Source organism: Chenopodium quinoa, unplaced genomic scaffold, assembly GCF_001683475.1.
Source record: "Chenopodium quinoa cultivar QQ74 unplaced genomic scaffold, ASM168347v1, whole genome shotgun sequence".
Lineage (NCBI taxonomy): Eukaryota > Viridiplantae > Streptophyta > Magnoliopsida > Caryophyllales > Amaranthaceae > Chenopodium > Chenopodium quinoa.
The window spans coordinates 930,617-952,533 of record NW_018744955.1 but is presented as its reverse complement, the minus strand read 5'-3'; the positions used below and the strand labels follow the sequence as shown (position 1 = coordinate 952,533).

At 35.3% G+C, this 21,917-nt stretch overlaps 2 protein-coding genes across 2 annotated transcripts; both read left to right on the top strand.

Annotated features, from left to right (window-relative positions):
* Positions 1 to 1,099: 1,099 nt before the first annotated feature.
* On the top strand, positions 1,100 to 12,789 carry LOC110706431 (mitotic checkpoint protein BUB3.3-like). The gene is made up of 15 exons (XM_021884353.1): positions 1,100 to 1,219; positions 1,316 to 1,446; positions 2,268 to 2,350; positions 5,422 to 5,673; positions 5,920 to 5,980; positions 7,537 to 7,617; positions 7,694 to 7,775; positions 7,920 to 8,020; positions 8,801 to 8,884; positions 9,255 to 9,389; positions 10,209 to 10,371; positions 11,157 to 11,279; positions 11,358 to 11,414; positions 11,502 to 11,576; positions 12,291 to 12,789. The coding sequence occupies exons 1-15, from the start codon at positions 1,115 to 1,117 to the stop codon at positions 12,390 to 12,392; spliced, it is 1,635 nt and encodes a 544-aa protein (XP_021740045.1). The 5' UTR covers positions 1,100 to 1,114; the 3' UTR covers positions 12,393 to 12,789.
* Positions 12,790 to 18,330: 5,541 nt separating this feature from the next.
* Positions 18,331 to 21,362, top strand: LOC110706389 (eukaryotic translation initiation factor 5A). Its single transcript, XM_021884315.1, has 5 exons — positions 18,331 to 18,554; positions 19,508 to 19,630; positions 19,710 to 19,766; positions 19,849 to 19,923; positions 20,991 to 21,362. The coding sequence occupies exons 1-5, from the start codon at positions 18,432 to 18,434 to the stop codon at positions 21,090 to 21,092; spliced, it is 480 nt and encodes a 159-aa protein (XP_021740007.1). The 5' UTR covers positions 18,331 to 18,431; the 3' UTR covers positions 21,093 to 21,362.
* Positions 21,363 to 21,917: the final 555 nt, after the last annotated feature.

Here is a 21,917-nt window from a genome sequence, read left to right as displayed (position 1 = left end):
TAATTTTGCATTTTCCTCAAACCCTACTGCTCAATTTCTCATGTCCTCCTGCCTATCTCAAATTCAATCCTCTCTGCTTCTTTCTCTCGTCACTCAAACACCAACAAGGCAACAACTGGAACTTCAGCCTCACCGCAACCTAGATTGTCTCCGACTGCCGTCACTCGTCACCGGCTGACCGCCGCTCGTCACCACTCACACCGGTCGCAGGTGTCATTCTCCGTCCTCTCTTTCTCGAATTTAACGGAAACCCCCTTTAATCTTTCCCGTCGCTCGTCGCCCTCGCTCGTCACCGCCGGTGCTCTCAGTTAATCCTCTCATTCTCGTTTTCATTTAAATTCATCCCTTAATTCTCGAATTTTCTTGTTAGAGTAGATTTTTTGGTGTTATTGAAGAGTTGAAAAAAATTTCAAAGTGTTGTGATGTATGATTGGAGGAAGACACAGAGAGATCGAGAAATGGGAGTTTAAGAGTGAGAAATGATAGATGAGAGGAGAGAGAAAGGAAGAAGAAATAGTGTTTACTTGAGTGTATTTGTGTACTTGTTTGTTTACTTGTTTAGATAGATGAGTACCGAATTTGTTTACTTGTTTTACGGTACTAAATAATTACACTGGTACGGACACTAAATAATTACTTGTTTTAAACAAAATGACTTATTTTGAGTTTAATTACTTAGTGTTTTATTGAATAGGTTGTCAAATTTTCGTTTTTTTAATATATTATATGCCTAGTTATTCGCCGTACCCGTGTCCCCTATTTTAGGATTGCCGTTTTACCGTGTCCGTATCGTACCCGTGTCCGTGTCCGTGTCCGTATCGGTGCAACATAGCTAACCACTTGAGATATTATATTACCCGAGTAGTTTTGGTCGGCTCTATTTGCCATCCTTTTACTCCCACTTGGGGCGCTCCCACTTCATCACTTCTCAGTTCTCACTCGATCTTTTGAGCGGGAATTCAAAAATATAAACAAGGAATTCGTTTCTTCATACTCAGCACTTCAGCAGTAATATATTATTTCTAGGGCAAACAAATTCTTCTATCCTTGATTCCACATTCCCCCTAAATTTTACTCAAATTTTCAGAAACTAAAAATCCCAATTTTGGGAGAAATGAGTGGAAATTGTTTGAATTTCGAAGAACCCATTAAAGATGCAATCACTCGTGTACGATTTGCCCCAGAATCCAACAATCTTCTCATTTCTTCTTGGGATTCTGTAAGTCCTAATTTTTGTTTCTTCACATATTTTTATTCTCAATTTTCTTTTCAATTTAACTCAATTTAATTAATTTTTTCTTCAATTTTTTTTTAGAGTATTAGATTGGTGGATGTGGAAAGCAGTGAGCTTAGATTAGAAGTTCAAACAGAAGCTGCAGTTCTTGATTGCTGTTTTCAGAATGAGTCTGTTGCTTTTTCTGCTGGTTCTGATGGATCCGTTTTCAGGTAGTTTTCTTTTCCCTTAAAAATTGGTTTTGTTGAAATTTGGGCATAAAATTATTCAAAATTTGCTTAATGACATTGTAATTATTATCCAATTTATTACCCACTTCATGGGAGCAGTCGAAATTTACCTAAAAAAGTAAGAAAGGATGAGAATTGAAGGAAAACAATGAGAAAAGGAGAGAATGTAGGAGAGTTAAGGAAAAATTTGGGTGGAATTGTACTCTTAGCATCCCTGATAATGATTTTTGATATGTGAGTTGTGATATTACACCCTAATAAGCTTAAGGCGGTTCGTTTAGGTTGTTTGATAATAATGTGAAAATAAAGTATGGATTTTGATCTAAAATAAGGCTAATCATATTGGCCTACAACATAATACAGGTATTAAAGTGAGACAAGGGGCAAGAAGCTTTGATTCTTGTTCATTGATCATCACTCCCTAAAGATCTTTATTTTTGAATTATAACACTTATAGCGAACACAAGCCTAGAAAATGCATGGAAAGTACTTAAAAAAGGGTTGGAATCTAACACTTGAAATGCAAGGAAGACTTTGGGTGTCTCTCCTGTAATAGGGGTAGTATTGGCTTGCTTATGTTTTTGTTAAATGTGAAGAACAGTAGAACACTATATATGTTAAGTACTAAATACCTGAAGTGTTAGATGGGAAATTGTGTATTCACCCTTGCGTGTATTGATTTAATTTTGGTTGGCTACATAATTCCACCCTTGTTTCTATTGATTTATTTAAGCCAACACCTCTTTTCATGCTATGTTTGAGAATTACATGGTTATTACTTTGCTGCGGCTGGAATTTCTTAGGTATGACTTACACTCTGGAGCCTATGACATCGTTGGAAAACATGAAGATTCAGCAACTTGCATCGAGTATTCTCCTGAAACAGGTGAGTAGTATATGGTAGAGCAATTGATGTGATAAAAAAAGTTTAGGAGGCAAATGCTTTGTGGTATGGTTTTATGATAATTTAGGCGTTATGTGTTAATTTGTAGAACCAAAAAGAATTCATAATTCCTGTCTTAGTCTGCAATTGTTTAATTTTATACTGGTATGTTTTTATGTGGATTTAATGTTGAAATAGCTTAAATGAAAAGTTAATTAATCAGAGTGCTATTTGCCATTACTCTAGATATTGGATATCTTCTTTGTGTCATTGTAATACGCGTGATAAAAATGGTTTATATACTTGGAGCATATATACAAGTACAAAACACTACATCTGTGTAGCTCTTAGACACCTCTTTGCTGTGGTTCTTGTACTGCAGCAAAAGGAGCTCTATAAGTCACCCACACTAACATGTCATTATAACAGAATTTATTACTTTATATAAACGGAAAGTATGCATCCCCAAGAAAATGTGGAAGCAACTCCAAATAGGGTAAACCCATAAGGATTAGAGTATCAGACACAGTAACAAGTAAAAATTATATTAATAAGCATATTTATGAGAGTTATCAATAATATCATATTCCACATTAAACCAGTGATACTAGAATTTAGTAATCTGAAGTCCCAAAACCAATTCCAAAAGACAGTGGTTTGACATAGCTGGATAAAACAACGGAAATCAAACAACAATGAGTAGTGATGGTCACTAATTAATCACTAATTTATAAATTGAGGGCAGTTTTAACATTCTTCAATCCTGGAAATGTAGGATAGTATTTTTTTTTTCTTGCATTAATCAGAGGATCAAGTTATCAAATTATGTATAATTTTATAAAAAACACATTAAAGTGAGCAGCTTAATAAATAGAAAACTCCCTGTACATCTAAAGTCATGCTCTTTACAATATCTCTGCTTCTCTTAAATAATACGAATATTGGATCACTTTGGTCTGTAGTGCCAATTAATTTATGACACCTCATTCTAGCTTATTACAAACTCTTACCTAATCAAATTATTGCCTATAAGCTCATAAACAACTATCTTAACTACACTAACCCTTTCCTTCTCAAGTTCAAGAATTCTCCCCCTTTCCTTTTCTAAACAGCTTGATAGAAAACTCTGGTAAGCAGTTGCACTAGAGTCGGTCAAGTTGATGCAAACATGAAATATTGGTACCTTAAGCACTAAATTCCAAAATCAGAAATAAAATTAGAAGGCAATTTCCTCTTATTCTGCATCAAGCCCACTTGCTGCTCATAATGGGATGATGATGATAGACAACACTGAACTGTACTATTCAAGGATCAATATTTTTTAAATTTTTTTTTTTTTTTTTTTTGTAATTATATATAAATTATATGATCTTGATGCCCTAGATTCCTTAAGTGTTTGTTGCTTTTACTCAACCTCCCCACAACACACATCTCTTAAATTTTATCTAGTGTAGCTAGTATAACACATTAATGCCTTAGCCCTGTTGCATACAGTTTATAGTACTTAAAACTTCTGATATGTGATAGTAAGAAAGGTATTGAGAAGGATAGTAATCCAAATCAGAAAGCAGCTACTTCAGCTCCTGCTAGTAAAGTATGAAACTCGCACAACTGAAGTAACAATTTGCACCAAGTCAACATCTTATCTGATTCAACGTAAGACGTCTTGCCCGAATGAAATAGTATTTATCAATTTTACAAATACATCAACATAAGTAGGAAAAAAGGAGCCATTAGTTGGACTGTGAATCTACCAAAATTAGATTATGATAGCAAAGAAAAGACTCTGCTCCAAATATCAGATATGGATTAGTCTTCCTGCAATTCATTTCAAGGGACCTAGAGAACAGCACTGCCTTAAAATTATGGCACAAGACAAAAAGAATAGTTTGCACCCCCTATTTACAGGTCTTTCCATTTATCAAAGCAATGTGGTACCAAAAGATCTCAATAACACATATGCTATCTCTTCCCCTTTCTTTTACTTTTGTATAAGCAGCAGACCACTCCCTAAAGCAAGGTAATGAGAAAAGACTATGAATGGTCAATCGATTTGTAACTGGAATAACAATGTTTTACTCATCTAAGAGCTTAGTATGAATATAATTAAGCGTAAAGGCCAAATGAATAGGCAATGGTCCCAACAAAGAGTTAAATCATCATAACTAATGGGAAACCAATCATCAAAGGACAAAAGCATAATAAATAGATACGTAGTATTACAAAAAAGGCATATAGCTAGGAGAGCAATAGTTGCAGGACTCTTTAATGTGCTCTATGCCTCTATCTGTCTATCAGTTAACTCAGAACCATAATACATATTTTTCATGAGATTTATATGAAACAAAGAATTATTATGACATCCTTCGGTAAATGGAATTGCGTACAACCTATCCCAGAATACTTACCCAACAAGTTCATACAAAACCCATGCCATTGATCTGGCTTGTCCATCTCTTTTTTGCCTTATCACAACTGGAAGGTTCCAAAATATTGTTATCTGATACTCATCGTCAATCATCTCCATGAACTTTATTGCTGCTTCACCATCAAGTTTTATATGGCAGCTCACCTAACATGTTCGTCCCTCCATGATCTTAAACTTTTATATAGAAATGCCAGACTTGTGATAACACTAATAGAGTTTTAATATCATAAGAAATTGTAGTGAATTGCGCATGTGTGTAATGCTAGATGATGGTAAGAACTTGGTGGCATCTTTGTGGTATTTTGTATTTAATACTTTAACTGAGAGCTGCCCCATATACAGAGTATGAACCTGATACAATTTTTGGACCATCTTTAAAGCTTTAAGTTCTTGTTGTAGGCAGGCTATTAAATGTGTTTTGTATTATGAAGTATGTAGTTTGTGTTCTTCATTGAAGAGTTTTAGAGGCTCGAGTTTCTTGGACATGATACTAAATCAAACAATCTTACAGTCTATAGGTATGAACATGCTTGAGAATTTTGTCTGCTTTGTTGAAGCAATGAGCAATATCAATCTATCATTACTAAATTAGTTCCTTCTTTTAAGTTCTAACGAGCTCTTAAATATTAGTTTCTTATTTCTCTAGGGAAAGTGATAACAGCTGGTTGGGATGGAAATGTAGTCGCATGGGACTCACGCTCAGCAAAGGCTTCACATGCTTTTGTTGGCTCCAATTCACATGTGGAGTCTATATCACTATGCGGATTTGAATTGTTAGCAGCCATTGGTTCTTCGGTGCGTAAATATGACTTGCGGAAACTGAATGGAACAATCCAAGCAGAGGATTTATCAATGAATAAATGGATAAGATGTCTAAGCTCCATGGCATTCCAGAAAGGTATCTTTTGTTTCCTACTTTCCTGTTCTAGGGTCATTTAGTTTTGGCAAAAAATAATAAATCAAAAAAAAAAAAATCCATGCATCTTTTCATTTATTTTTAAAATTAATCTTTCGTTTGAATGAAGGATAATAGTTACCTTGTTGGAATACTATTAAATTGCTTTCAGCCATTCTATCTCTATCTTCTGAATTGTGTGATGAAATCACATATTTACTCTAAACTAAACCCTTGGTTTGTATTTAGGCTTTGCAGTTGGGTCGCTTGATGGTCACGTTACACTACAATCGCATTCAGTAGAGAAGGGGTAATCTACTTGTGTATAAAGCTGGAATTCTTTGCATGAATGTTTGTTACAATATGCAAGATAGGGAGCCATTCTCCTTGTTTTTTTCTTTGTGACTCTTCTTTGATGATGACTGGCCAGTTGAAGATTGGTTAGCATTTAGAGCATTTGCAGCTCTGTCACTCTGTCTAAATGTTAGAAACTGTATGTTAAAAGCTAATGTACCACAAATTAGTGTAAGATCAGATCTGCGGTAGTCGGTAAATAAATATGCCCAATCTGTTTTCAAGTCTCTAACCACCTTATTAAACATAGATGCTATAATCGGTAAAGTTTGATCACATTGGTCAGTTCATTGGAAATTTGGAATACAGTTAGAGTAGCTATTGGAAATCTATTTACAAATAATGCAAGTATATTTATTCTTATACAGTAGATTTCATTGTCAAATTTTCTTTTTAGGAAACATTTTCTGATAAAATGATTTTTCATGGACAACAATTTTCAAAAGAAAACATAATTTTAAAATTAGTTTCCTTACAAAAAAAATTATAAATACAGAAGAGTATAGGAGTGGAACGGAGAAGATGAATGGGAGAGGAGAAAATACTCCCTCCGTCCCGTATTGATTTGATCGTTTATCAAATTTCATGGTAATTAAGAAGAATAGAGGGAGTAGAGAAATATTCTATTGAAAAGATAAAAAGTAAAGAATATTATGGGAAAAATACGAAGTAGAGATTATTGTATGGTAAAGATAAAAAGTAAGTAATGATTTTTTGGGTATATGTGTATTTTGTATGAGAAAGATAAAAAGTAAGTATTTTGTATGGGTATATGTTATATTTAGTAATTTTGGGTATATGTGTATTTTGTATGAGAAAGATAAAAAGTAAGTATTTTGTATGGGTATATGTTATATTTAGTAATTTAGAAACAGAAACATCATTTTGGGACACCCGATTAGGAAAACAGGCACATCAATACGGGACGGAGGGAGAAGCTGTTAGTAGGGAGAAAAAGTTGGTATTACTTTCATTTTAAAAGAAAAATGTTTTCCTGTACTGGGAAAACTATTTTCTACATTCGGGAATGTTTTCCTTTCTTTACAAACCAAACGATAGAAAACGGGAAATTCCTTTTCCTAAGAAAATTTTCTTTCAAAACAAATGGAGCCTAAATATAGCAGAACCCAGAAATTTTTCCATCGATGCTTCTTAGATATTACTAACTAGATGTCATTTGGAAATATAGAATGTTTTTGTCTTTTTGCTTTTTAACATAAGGCTTATATCATAGGTTATATGTCTGCTTTAATGTACTCCCGTAGTAATTATTTAAGTTTTTTTTTTTTTGGTACAATAGATGCATATATGGAGTATAATAAAACAATTAACATTTAATTGCCAGTTAATGTGGTTCTAGTCTGCTCTTATAATCCTTATTCGATCTCTCATTTCATATAGTTGCTGGGCAGTCCAGTCCTTGCTGCCTTTTACCTGTAGCCTTTCAAGTTGCTGAATATTTTGAGTCAGAATTATTCTCATGATTCTTATTGTACTGTGAAATTTTCACAGGTATACGTTTCGGTGTGTTCCAAAATCAACTAAAGGAAAGTATCATCTTGTAGCAGTGAATGATATTGCCTTCAGTCCATCGTATGTATTCTTCCATAGTTGCTTATGTTTTTTTGTTGTTGTTGAAGCTTTTATGAATAATTAGGTGATTTAACAGTCTTCCAGGTGTTTTTGTCACTGGTGATAATGAGGGTCATGTCATTGCATGGGATGGTTCAAACAGGAAGAGATTGTTAGAGGTATATTCTTCTGCTCTTGAAGCGTATAAGTTGTCTCCCTCTCTTTCTCACTCCCCTTTGAGACATATGGATTATGTGCTTTTTTCCAGATAACCACTCGAACGTTTTCATAATCTAAGCAATTTATGTGAATGATTTTTGCAGCTTACAAGATATCCAAATAGTGTGGCTTCGTTATCATATAACCATACAGGGGAGCTTTTGGCAGTTTCTTCAACTTATACATACCAAGAAGCTTATGAAATGTAAGATCTCTGCCCTCCCTCCTTAAAAGTCTTTCCTTGAGTATGTTGTCAACTTATGATCTATATAAGATTCCAAATTTCCAATAACAGTTGTAATGTTGCAAGGAATGGTATAACTGAAATGATGGTAAAATTTTAAATGGTGCTAGTGGCTGATATATCTGTTTGGCTGCTGTAAGTATTGGTTATGTATGATGTGTATATTGCATAAAAAATATTCCCACTGTCCTAAACTTATCTTCACTCGAAATTGGCTCAGAGGTTAATAGTAGTTATATATAGAATTAATAATTGAAATTGGGTAGAGTGAGAAAAGGGTAAGAGAAAGTGTTGGGAAATTTTGAAAACGGTAAATGTGCTGGAGAAATAAATAGGGAAAAAGAGTGGTGAAGATTTTTATTAGGACACTCCAAAATGAAAAGCCTGAAGATGAATTTGGGACGGAGGGCCTGAGGGAGTTTTGCCAATGATATTGCTAAGAAAGTAAGAAGTTTTATTTGGCAAGTTGAGCTTAAGCTTAAGCTCTTAAAAAAAAACAGTTTCTTTTTTGTGGGGTTTTACTTGCATTCTCAGCCATAAACAATGCTAACAAATGCCAGATTCTGCTTTTGTTCTGCTTCTGAACTCCAACTTTTGAATTCTAGAACAATATAAATCTTGTTCTGCTTGTAGTTGTTCATCATTTTTTGTTTTGTTCTTACATTGTTTGCTTGTATTTTCCACTGATACAATTTAGTAAGTTGGATGTGGAGCCTTACTAAAATGATTTACTTTTACCAGGGAAAACCAACCTCAAATATTCATTCAAGAATTGGGTGAAAGTAATCTGAAATCTGCAGCAGTTGGGGGCTCTGCTCGGAGATAGTGGCAAATTCCAAATGGCAATGTAGATTCTTTCTTGATTTAATTAGGTATTGTAATTTCTTATTTAGAATGCAACTCACTCTCTGTTCTGTACTACGATTTACTCAAAGTTGCTTATTACCTAGCTAATTATAAGCTGTATGATTTACAATCAGATTGAAGAATAACACTTCTCTGTTCTTTGCTGGCTTTTTTCCATCTTATTCATTTTCTGCATCTACTAAGGTCTGAGCTTTTCTGACAAGGAAATGAGGCAGATCTAAACAACTATAATCTGTCCGATATCCTATGCTGCAAACATAACTTTCATGCGCTACTCGTTGACTGTGAACCTACACATCTTGCTGAATTTACCCCACAATCTTGCAAGTGGCCAGCTAGGGTCAATTGACTCATCTTGGTTGCCATCCTTTTGTCTTATAACTGTTGACTGCATCTTTTGTCTGATGTTAATGGTTAAAGATTTTCATCTTTTGAAGGGGTTTTGCTGTGAAGGTTGTGCCAGGTTTCATTGTCCATTAAACATCAGTCAATTCTTGCAGTCTTGTTACTTATATGAATTCCCATCTAAGCTGCAAAGTCGACAGGATGAAGAATTGAAGATTCAGCGGAGCTAAATGGCCTTGTTAAAGCTTTGATTGTTTCCACAAGCTGTAATTGAAAGAAATTTCCTCTAGACAAAGCAGATCTAACTAAGCCTTTGACAAGAATTTGTAAAGCAGTCAATTTTTTTAAAAAATTTATTCGTGTTTAATTCCATTTAAATTAAATTGAAAAAAAAAAAAATCTTATTGACCTAGCAAGTCTCATAGTCATTGGTTAATAAGTCCTGCTATACAAAGTATAGATCTAACTATTGAGAGTAGAGGAAAGATAAGAAAATTCTCTTGTTCCCAAGCAAATATACACATATTATTGTAGCACAAATTCTTATATGTGGTTACACCGCACACGAGACAGTCCATTCTCAAAGTCATAATGAGGATTACTTTGTATTGTAGGGGTTAATCAGTGAGTGTTACAGTGGTTATTTCATCAGTGTTATAAAGATTATCTAGTCAGTGTTATAGGGAACATTTAGTGAATCGACTTTTTTTTTACAATGGCGACACGCCGACACTACACCCAAGACCGGTGATTCTCCTACAACTCCTTATAGTCTATGTACAAAGGTTTACGGTAAATGAGAAAATAAAATATCAATTTTTTTATTAAAAAATTTAAAAATCTCCTGAATAAAGTGGCTCTATATCCAATATAAGAGCCACACTCCTCCAGCTTACAATAAACGCCGACGGAGCCCTCTCTTCCCTTATTAAACAAAATTAGGTTTTCTGAAATTTTCTCTCTCTAACGCCATAACCATGTCTGACGAAGAGCACCAGTTCGAGTCCAAGGCCGATGCCGGTGCCTCCAAGACTTTCCCTCAGCAAGCTGGTACCATCCGTAAGAATGGTTACATCGTCATCAAGAATCGTCCTTGCAAGGTTTTTTTCCTCTATTTTCATGCTGTTTTTTTTTTTTATAAAATTTTGTTTTGAAAGACTGAAATTTTGTCATTTCACTTTGTTTTTAGCTTGGATTTTAGGGTTTATGTGAGATCATTTAGCATTGATAACGATTGCTTTCAATTTCTGCTGCGATTCGTTTTTTTTTTTTTTAGAATTTTTGGTCAGATTTCTGTTTCACATGACAGGATTTTTTTTCTTCAGCAAGATGTTATTTTTCATAGAAATCGATTTCTTCGTAGATTATTGTTCAGATCATCAGCTGGATTTTCAATGTTTCTGGTTGCAATTTGATTTGTTTGGAAAATATGATTAGAATGCTACATATTTTCATCCTGTTTTGGGAGAAACAAACATGACGTGAAAAATGTTTGTTATTGTGTGAATTATTCTGTTACTGTAATTTGATGTTGATTTAAGATAAATTATATAGTTTTCGATGAAACTGTCAACTGTGTGTACAGATTTGTGATGCCGGATTGCTGGGTAGCTATTGATAATTTGTTAACACTCTTTTTGATGTGCAGTCCTTTACGAATTACCGAGTATGTTTTATTTTGTTTCCGTAATCCTATCGAATTGGCATTATTAGATTGTGGTTTTTGATGTTTTTTAGTAAAGGTCTTGACTTTCTTGTGTTCCAGTGTCTTTTGTTAGCAAGAGCTGTTGTTATATAACATCAAGGTTAATACTTTTGCTATTAGAAAGTCAGGATGCTTACTGAAATCAAATTACTCATCGCTCATCTTGTTTTGATATTGCAGGTGGTTGAAGTATCCACCTCTAAGACCGGCAAGCACGGCCATGCCAAATGTAACTTTGTTGGTATTGATATTTTCAATGGGAAGAAGCTTGAGGATATTGTTCCATCTTCTCATAATTGTGATGTATGGCCCAGTCCATGTCTTCTTCTTCGTCGTAATGTTCTTTCCTTGAACTAAATGGAATTCACCAATGGTTTGCAGGTTCCCCATGTCACTCGTACTGATTACCAGCTCCTTGATATAACCGAGGATGGTTTTGTGAGTATACTAGTATCTAATGGGATTTTGTTTGGCTTGAACCTTTAATATATGGGTGCCTGTTGTCTAATGCAAGTACTATTTCAGGTGAGCCTGCTGACTGATAGTGGAGACACTAAGGATGACTTGAAGCTGCCAACCGATGAAGCTCTGCTGAAGCAGGTCTGTGTATACTGTATACAGCTATTTGCCTGGGTTTGCATTGTCCTTGTTATTTGTTATTTAAGTGATCCTGTGGTTGTTTACTTTATCAAGCTTTTATCTTTTAATCCTCAACATTTTCACAGTTTTGGGAGCTCATAATGTACTTTCATGAATGGCTATACTGATTCTCATTACAATTAAGCTTCTTTCAACATGTTTAATACTTTGGTAGGCTTGATAGGTTATTTTCCGTAGAAGAGCTGTCATGACAGAGGTTATCATTACATTGTTCTTCTTGCAACTTGCCTAGTGGGTGTCATTGATTTTTTGAACGGCCCGAATTGCCTCTAGCTGCCATTGCAACTTAAGTAACAAGACTCTTTTCTTTGCTTTTATTCTGAAATCTTTGTAATTTACCTTTTCCCTTTTTGGCAACACCACTAGGGTGGTTATGTGTTTTGGGGTGTGAGTCAGTGAACAGTTTGTTGTGGAAATAAGTGGAATGCTTTCATGTGAATTGGACGTATAGTCTTTGTGGCAATGTCCATAACATAACAATGCTGCATGCTTTAAAGTCTATGGTAAGCTCATCATCAGCCTTTCCGACATTGGTGGTAGAATTTATGAGCAATTTTGCCTGTACATATGATCTGATCTTTGTTTTTCCTTTTCATCTAAAATCTTCATGGAATGGTCAGTTGCTAATAACATGCATTGCTCGATGTTTCACAGATCAAGGATGGATTTGCTGAGGGGAAAGACCTGATTGTGAGTGTGCAGTGTGCCATGGGAGAAGAACAGATCTGTGGTCTCAAGGATATTGGACCCAAGTAAATTGACTTCAGATTGGTTCAAGTTATCTAAGGCATTAGGGTGTGGAATGAAATATATTAATATTGATATTGTTAGCTTTACTCAGATTTCATGTGTTTGAGAATATGCTGGTAAAGACTTCTGTCATGGAGCCTCATGTTAGCTCTTCTTTTAACACTCTTTATGTCGACTTTTTATCATCATCAAAATGTTTCTGTTTCCTATTAGATGTATTAGTAATGTGGTACTGGGTTAATCTTATATGAAAGGTTAATCTATATGAAATCTTTTTTAGTTTGTGAATCAAGCTTCCTATGACAAATGGGTGAGTGGAAAGACTAAGTACCTTTGTCACGAACAGGATTGTTCTTGTTGGTTTGAAGTGAATTGAAATCGGAACGTCCCTTATTCTTACTGTTCAGTGACTGAGTCTACTTTGGCATAGTTTGATACAAATCTGTAATCAGAATCATAGGATGATCCTCAGTCTGATGAATCTTGATATACTGCAAAAACTTGGGAAAGAGCTCTCAGACATGCTATGTCTACTTTTGATGGTATAGGAAGATTTGATTTCTGTCGGAATTTTAATTACTTGATCACTTGTGATTTGCAACTTGGGTAGGAATGCATACTTCAGTTGGTAAACTTAAAATAGGGTACAAAGTATATTACAGAGTACAAATTTTGCAGATGTTAAAGTCAGTAAAATCTCTGGTGGATGTTGGTATATTTAGTTGGTGAACTCTTGTGTGGTAGGGCAGGACACGAGCCCTCGGCCCTTGTATGTCAAATTATTGATTAATTGTTGATTTGTAGAGCAGGTGGGAGCAATAAATCGCAGTGCTTGATGGAGTACAACTGTACAAGTGCAGGCGTGCAGCTACTGTAGTTTATCACTTGTAAAAATAGGAACAAAATTATGCAAATTGGTTCTTGGGGGAAGGAAGTTTGTTGATAAAAAGTAGAGGAGTGGAGAAAAACGCGGGCAATTTTATGCCATGTGAGGAAACGAAAGGAATTTGTGGATTGTTAAGTTCTCAAGTCCCAAGTTGTGAATGGAAAGTCATAGAGTATACAACAAAGCTTTAGAGTCTCTTCTGATTTACTGAAAACAAATGAGCCGAACTGAACTGAATAGAGTTGAAATGAATTGTTTATGAGAGAAGGAAATTAGAAACGAAAATGAACTGAAATATAGTATATTAAATCATTCCATCATTAGTACTTTCTTCGTTCTCTTTTTACGGAGAAATTTCAAAATGTGAAAATTTATACATTCACATAATATTGTTTGATCACTTTTGTTAATATATGTGTTGTGCAAAATACAATTACGTGAGATTTGTTAAAATTTATAAAACTACAAGAGATTTGTTAAATTTGTTTAAATTTATACAACTACATGAGATTTGTTAAATTTGTTATTGACATGACCCAAATTCAACCCGACTTGTTATAAATTATAACAAGTCGGGTTGATTTCGGGTAGGATTAAATTCAGGTCAGGTTAGGAACGGGTCGAGTTGAATTCAGGTCAGGTTAGAAACAAGTCGGGTTAAATTCGGATTTTGACGGGTTAAAACGGATTTGGATCAATTTCGGTTCAAGTCGGGTTCGGTACAAGTTAATTAAATTGGCCGTTGTAAACCGGTAAATCGGTGCAAGTTGTAAACTGGTAAATTGGTCGTTTAAAAGCAAATTGAATGGTTCCACACACCCAATTGGACTCCCGAAGGGTATAGGGACCATGGTAAATATTTCGGCAATTTTTATTTCCGGGCGAAAAAAAGTCAAAAAATTCCAAAATTGAAGGCTAATATCCACGCTTTTTGAGAAATGTTGGAGGTTTCGGGCCCGTTGTCGAAAAGTCTTGAAATTCTATAGGATACATCTCGGGGTCATATAATGCCGTTTGGATTCATCTATGATCATTATTTGTTGTCATAAATGTTTGTGATATGCTTGAATTAATAAAATCGATGCAAGTTGTAAACCGGTAAATTGGTCGTTAAAAGGCAAATTGGATGGTTCCCCCACCCAATTGGACTCCCGGAGGGTATTAAGGACCATGGTAAACCTTTCGGCAATTTTTATTTCTGGGTGAAAAAAAATCAAAAAATTTCAAAATAGAAGGCTAATATCTACGCTTTTTGAAAAATTTTGGAGGCTTCGGGGCGCGGTGTAGAAAAGTATTAATATTTTAGGGGATACATCTCGGGGTCATATAATGCTGTTTAGAATCATGTATGATCATTATATGTTGTCATAAATGTTCGTAGTAGGCTTGAGTTTATGAAATCCGTGCAAGTTGTAAACTGGTAATTAAATTGGCCGTTTAAAGATAAATTGGATGGTTCCACCAACCTAATTGGACTCCCGGAGGGTATTAGGGATCATGGTAAATATTTCGGCAATTTTTATTTTCGGGTGAAAAAAAGTCAAAAAGTTCCAAAATTGAAGACTAATATCCACTTTTTTGAGAAATTTTGGAGGTTTCGGGGCCCGGTGTCAAAAAGTCTTGAAATTCTAGGGGATACATCTCGAGGTCATATAATGCTGTTTAGAACCATATATGATCATTATTTTTTGTTATAAATGTTCGTGGTAGGCTTTAATTAATGAAATCGGTGCAAGTTGTAAACCGGTAAATTGGTCGTTTAAAGGCAAATTGGAAGGTTCCACCCACCCAATGAGACTCCCGGACAATATTAGGGAACATGATAAACATTTTGGCAATTTTTATTTTCGGGCGAAAAAAAGTCAAAAATTTCAAAATAGAAGACTAATATCCACGCTTTTTGAGAAATTTTGGAGGATTCAGGGCCCGGTGTCGAAAAGTCTTGAAATTCTAGAGGATACATCTCGGGTCATATAATGCCATTCGGAACCATAAATGATCATTATCTGTTGTCATAAATATTTGTGGTAGGCTTGAGTTGATGAAATCGGTGCAAGTTGTAAACCGGTAAATTGGTCGTTTAATGGCAAATTGGAAGGTTCCACCCACCCAATTGAGACTCCCAGACAATATTAGGGAACATGATAAACATTTCACCAATTTTTATTTCCGGGCGAAGAAAAGTAAAAAAAATTCCAAAATTAAAGGCTAATATCCACGCTTTTTGAGAAATTTTGAAGGTTTCGGGGCCCGGTATCGAAAAGCCTTTAGATTTTAGGGGATGCATCTCGGGGTCATATAATGTCGTTTGGAACCATATATGATCATTATATGTTGTCATAAATATTCGTGGTAGGCTTGAGTTGATGAAATCGGTGCAAGTTTTAAACAAGTAAATAGACCGTTTAAAGGCAAATTGGATGGTTCCACCCACCCAATTGAACTCCCGAAGGGTATTAGGGACCATGGTAAACATTTCACCAATTTTTATTTCCGGGCGAAGAAAAGTAAAAAAATTCCAAAATTAAAGGCTAATATCCATGTTTTTTGAGAAATTTTGAAGGTTTCGGGGCCCGGTATCGAAAAACCTTTAGATTTTAGGGGATGCATCTCGGGGTCATATAATGTCGTTTGGAACCATATATGATCATTATATGTTGTCATAAATGTTCGTGGTAAACTTGAGTTAACGAAATCGATGCAACTTGTAAACCGGTAAATTGGTCGTTTAAAGGCAAATTGGATGGTCCACCCAGCCAATAGGACTCCCGGAGTTTTCGGCAATTTTTATTTTCGGGTGAAAAAAGACAAAAAAAAATCCAGAATTGAAGGCTATTATCCACGCTTTTTTATAAATATTGGAGGTTTCGGGTAAATTGGTCGGGTTTGGGTCGGTAAGAGTGGGTCGAGTCAACTCAGGTCGGGTCAATTCGGATTAATTCCATAACCTATGCGGGTTGGGTTTGGGTTGGGTCATGCTTGAATCGGGTCATATTTATTATCGGGTTTGGGTCGGGTTTAGGTTGGGTTAATAATAGGTCGAGTTACATTTGGGTCGGGTTTAATTCGGGTTTTCACGGGTTAAAACAGGATAATGTAATTCTTGGGTTCGAGTCGGGTTCGGTTCAAGTCAATAATTTGCGGGTTATAATCCGTCGGATCATTTTCAAGTCGGGTCATTCTCGGGTTCTAGTCGGGTTCCTTTCAAGTCAATAATTTGAGGGCTATAATCAGGTTGGGTCATTTCCAAGTCGAGTCATTCTCGAATTCAAGTCGGGTTATGTTCAAGTCAATAATTTACAGTTTACATTCAGGTCGAGTCATTTCCAAGTCATGTCATATTCGAGTTCAACTAACTATAAATAGATTATTATCATTTTTTTCAAGCTAATTATTTCCCTTTACTATAATATTTATGGCAGTATACTAGGGAACCATATATAGTCTATAATTTAGGAAGATAATTATCTCATTTGACCATACAACAAATATATACTATATTTAACTCTTAAAGGATGATGTTCCTTTCTTTTGTTGGCCTGAACCGACTTGGTCTCTCTAGACAAAATGCTTTGATCAACAATAATAAGGTGGTCTAAATTGCATTTAAGGTGATTTGAAATCGGGTCAAGAACAATTTCGGTTGACTTTAGGTCGGGTCAATAACAAGTCGTGTTGATTTCGAGTCGAGTTAGTAACAGATCGGGTTGAATTTTTGGGTCGAGTTAGTAATAGGTATGGTAAAATTTGGGTCGGGTCAATAACAAGTCGGGTTGAATTTGGATAGGTAATAACAAGTCGGGTTGATTTCGGGTCGGGCTTGTAACATGCTGGGTGAAATTCGGGCCGGGTTAGGAACGGGTCGGGTTGAATTTATGTCAAGTTAGTAACAAGTCGGGTTAAATTCGGGTTTTGATTGGTTAAAGCGGGTTTGGGTCAATTTCGGTTCAGGTCAATAATTTATGGGTTATATTCGGGTCGGGTCATCTCCAGGTCAGTTCATGTTCGAGTTCGGGTCTTACATACTCGGGTCAACTCGGGTCTAAGGTTGGTTTCAGGTCGGGTTTAGGTCACCCTTTTTTCGGGTCAGATGAGCCAATTAATAATCGGGTTAGAGTCGGTATTTCGGATCGGGTCAACTTTTGATAGCTCTAACTGGATCATACAACGTACTCTTCTGATCTATCAACGATGTTTGACACAAGCCTTTTAGGAAACTAGACGAATGTGAACATTGCATGTCGATGGGCACTCCTATTTATTGCTTATTTGCTAACAAAGCATAAGCAATTGTCTATATCTTAATGGACATTGATCTATTTGTAATGGAGAAAGTATGGGTGATCATGGCTTATAATGGTAAAGTTAGTCAAGGTGAGCACAATCAAGTTTGAAAAACAAATTTAGAAAGCACTTAGGGTGTGTTTTTCACCTTATTAGAACTGAACTTATCTAAGGGCATGTTCCCATTTAATGAACTGATTGGAGCTGAGTTGAACTGAACTGGTTGAAGCTGAACTGAACTGAACTAGACTGAATATAGTTGAAATGAATGTTTTATAAGAGAAGGAAATTAGGAGCTGAAATGAACTGAATTAATTGGAGCTGAATTGAACTAATTGGAGCTGAAATGAAGTAAACTGAAATTAAGCTGAAGTTATTGAAACTTTTTACGACCTCACACCTCATTAAAATAAGGGCTTGTTCTTTTCAGCTTATTTTCAGTTCAGTTCAGTACAGTTTCTAATTTCCTTCTCCCATAAAATATTCAGTTCAATTCAATTTAGTTCAGCTCCAATCAGTTTAGTTCAGTTCCTAATTTCCTTCTCTCACAAATTATTCAGTTCATTTCAGTTTAGCTCTAATCAGTTAAGTTCACTTCAGCTCAGCTTAGTTCAGTAAATCAGAATAGGCTTTAATGTCTAATAGTCCGCACTTAAGTTGTACATCGATAAGTGTGACCGTTCGAGCATTTTTTATTTTTATTTTTAAAAAGAAATCGATGAATGAAATGCGTCTATCCACATCCAAGCAGAGGCAAAATCCCACATATAAAGGCAGTGAGTCGCTTACATATAACGCAGACGGCTCTCTTCAATCTTCGTCTAGGTTTTCTCTTTTCTCTCTCCTCGATTCGTAACTGGTACGACGCCATAATCATGTCTGACGAAGAACACCAGTTCGAGTCCAAGGCTGATGCCGGAGCCTCCAAGACTTTTCCTCAGCAAGCCGGTACCATCCGTAAGAATGGTTACATAGTCATCAAGAATCGTCCTTGCAAGGTATACTTCTCAATTATTTAGGGTTAGATTTCTCCTTGATTTCTCTGATTTTGTGGGTTTTTTTTTTGTTAAATTTCATGTCAAAGAGTGACATTTTAATATTTGACTTTGTTTTTAGCTCGGATTCTAGGGTTTTTGTCAGATTTTTTGTATGATAATGATTGCTCTTTCGATTTCTGCTGCGGTTTTCCCTCTTTTTATTGTGTTTTAGTCTGATTTCTATATATTTTTTTTATTCCTGATAATATGGTTAGGGATTTCAGTTGAATATGAAAAAGACTGGGTTTTTTTTTTATAAAGTCCTCATTTTTTTGGTTGAGATTATTTTATTTTTCTTAGAAATCGATTGCCTTGATAGTTTTATGAGGGATTTTAGTTGCGTAGGAAATCAGTCAGCTAGATTTACAAGGTTTTGAAAGCATTTCGATTTTTTTGGAGAGTTGAAAAATATAAATATTACTCCTGTTTTGGGAGAAACAAAAATGACATGAGATGTTATTTATTGTGTTAATTAGCATGTTTTTAGAAAGTGTTGTTTACGGGAAACAATATATACAAGTACATTCATTTGTTTATGCTGTATGTTATTGATGTTCGATGAAATCCAATTGTGGGCACAGGTTTTTCACGCCGGAGATGGCTGTTGATAAAGTTTTTGAGCTGTTGATGTGCAGACGTGAATGAATCTTTTGACTGTACTGTGTGTTTTCTTTCTGTGATCCTTGGATGTTCTTAATTTTGGTTAGTTCTTAGTCATTTGAAGATGAAGGGACGAGAATCAAAAGGGTTGTCAATGGTTTTTAGTAAAGGTTCTTGTGTTCCCGTGTCTCTTTTTGTTGGCAAGAGCAATTTTTGTATAACATCAAAGTTTAGAACTTCTGTTAGCATTGCAAGAAGTCAGAATGCTAACTGAAATCAAATTACTCACCACAATATTTGTTTTGATATTGCAGGTTGTTGAAGTATCCACTTCTAAGACCGGCAAGCACGGACATGCCAAATGTAACTTTGTTGGTATTGATATTTTCAATGGGAAGAAGCTTGAGGATATTGTTCCATCTTCTCACAATTGTGATGTATGACCCTATCCATGTCTTCTTTCTTCTTTATACTGTCCTTTCCTTGAACTAAATGGAATTCATCAATGTTTTGCAGGTTCCCCATGTCACTCGTACTGATTATCAGCTCCTTGACATAACTGAGGATGGTTTTGTAAGTACACTAGTAGCTAATGTGATTTTGTTTGGCTTTAATCTCCAATATTTGGGTGTGTCTAACCAAAATAATATTTCAGGTCAGCCTGCTGACTGATAGTGGTGACACTAAGGATGACTTGAAGCTGCCAACTGATGAAGCTCTGCTGAAGCAGGTCTGTGTATACCAACACTGCTATTTTCATTAGTATTCATTGTGCTTGTTAATACTCGTGTCTTCCCATAAGACAATGCTTCATCTGATGTCATTTGTTAGCATGAAAATCTGGTGGGATGTATCATGTGCACTGTTTTCTGTTTTTCTTTTAATGGTAAACCGAACATGCTTTTAATGAAGTTTTGGATATAGGAATATTTTACGAAGAAGTCCACGCCAATAATTACTCTCGTCATAAATGACAGTAATAAGTGTTCGTTGGTACTTTTGGATCTTAGTTGGTATGATATTGTACCAATATGAGATCTAAAATTACCAATAGTCTTATTGGTGTTTTTGATCTTATATTGGTACAATAAAATTATTGTACCAACATGAGGTCGAAAAATACCAACGGATACTTATTATTGTCATATATGACTAGAGTTATTATTGATTTAGACAACCTGGTATTTTATATGGGAAAGGAAAAAAGTAACCATTGGCATGAAAAATTGGAGAAAGGTTTGGGTGTTTTATATGTGAAAGATACAAACATTGTAAGCTAAGTATAGAAAGAGAATAAAGAGGCACAACAATTTGGGACACCCAATATGAAATAGACAACTAAATTTTGGGAGGGAGTATTTTTTTAATGGTCTGATAATTGTTTTTGTTATCAAGCTTTCTATCCTTCGTTCTTCAAAAATTTCACAACTATGTTAAATAGCCTATATTTTACATCCTGTTTATTGATTACAACTATTCTTCTTGCAACTTGGGTGTCATTGTTCTTTAGAATGACCCAAACAGCTTCTAGCTGCCATGGTTTATTTTTTCCTTTTGTGGCAATATGTGTCATAAAATTCTTACATGCTTCACATTCCATGACTAGCTCATCGTCATCTTTGCTGCGTTGGTTCTTATATTTCTGAACAAATTTGAATGCCACACACTACTCTTTAATTTGAAATGAACTGCGAGTACTTGTTTTAATATATGATATGATTAATGTATCAATCCTTTGTCGTCTAAACTGTCATATAATAGTTGCTAAAATAATCTGTATTGCTTTGTATTTAACAGATCAAGGATGGATTTGCCGAGGGGAAAGACCTGATTGTGAGTGTACAGTGTGCCATGGGAGAAGAACAGATCTGTGGTCTCAAGGATATTGGACCCAAGTAATTTACTTCTGATCGGTTCAAGTTGCCTGACGCGCTAGAGCGTTGAATGAAATATATTAATATTGATATTGTTAGCTTTACTCAGATTCCATGTGTTTGAGAATATGCTGGGAAAGACTTCTGTCATGGGGCCTCATGCTAGCTCCTCATCATAACTCTTTATGTTTGACTTGTTATCATCATCAAATTTTTACCTTATATTTCCTGTTAATGATGTACTGGTGTGATATTGGATTAATTTATATGATATCTTTTGCATTTTGTGAATCAAGTTTCTGCTGTTAGATATGTTTGAGATCCAGCACTATGATACCACTATCACAAAAGGCCTTCTTGTTGTTGAAGTGACTGTAAGTAGATAAATTATTATTCTCTCTGTTCAGTCTAGTTGGTACTTGGTAGGCGTAGCTCTCATACAAATGTGTAATCAGAATCATGAAACAGCCTTCAGTCTAATGATGGATATTGAGGTAAATTCTATACAAAGAGCTTTCCCTATGTTGGTTTTTGATAGTAGGAAGATTTAATTCCTGTGAAAAAAGAATGTTTTGATCACTTTCAGTAGACGGTATTGTCATGCGTGATATAGCAGCTTAGATTTGGTTCTCTTTAGGAGGGCTGCTTGAGATCTTGGCTCTAGTATGTCAAATTCTCTATTAATTGTAGATCTAGTGGGAGTGATACTACAGTGTTTGTTGGAGTTCCAACTTCTTTAATCCATCACTTGAAGCTAAGTTGAAGGGGGAGCATAAAGGGTTGCATTGTTCTTGAATTGGTAATGTGGAGACTGAAGAACCTAATCAGCTGATTTGGATGGGAAGTAGGG

Excerpts from the sequence above, each read along its gene's own strand:
- LOC110706431 (XM_021884353.1), top strand. The coding sequence starts at position 1,115 with ATGAGTGGAAATTGTTTGAATTTCGAAGAACCCATTAAAGATGCAATC. Across the intron at positions 7,618-7,693 it reads GATATTGCCTTCAGTCCATC|TCTTCCAGGTGTTTTTGTCA; the intron begins GTATGTATTCTT and ends GTGATTTAACAG. Across the intron at positions 9,390-10,208 it reads TGCTGTGAAGGTTGTGCCAG|ATTAGGTTTTCTGAAATTTT; the intron begins GTTTCATTGTCC and ends TTATTAAACAAA.
- LOC110706389 (XM_021884315.1), top strand. The coding sequence starts at position 18,432 with ATGTCTGACGAAGAACACCAGTTCGAGTCCAAGGCTGATGCCGGAGCC. Across the intron at positions 19,767-19,848 it reads ACATAACTGAGGATGGTTTT|GTCAGCCTGCTGACTGATAG; the intron begins GTAAGTACACTA and ends ATAATATTTCAG. Across the intron at positions 19,924-20,990 it reads ATGAAGCTCTGCTGAAGCAG|ATCAAGGATGGATTTGCCGA; the intron begins GTCTGTGTATAC and ends TGTATTTAACAG.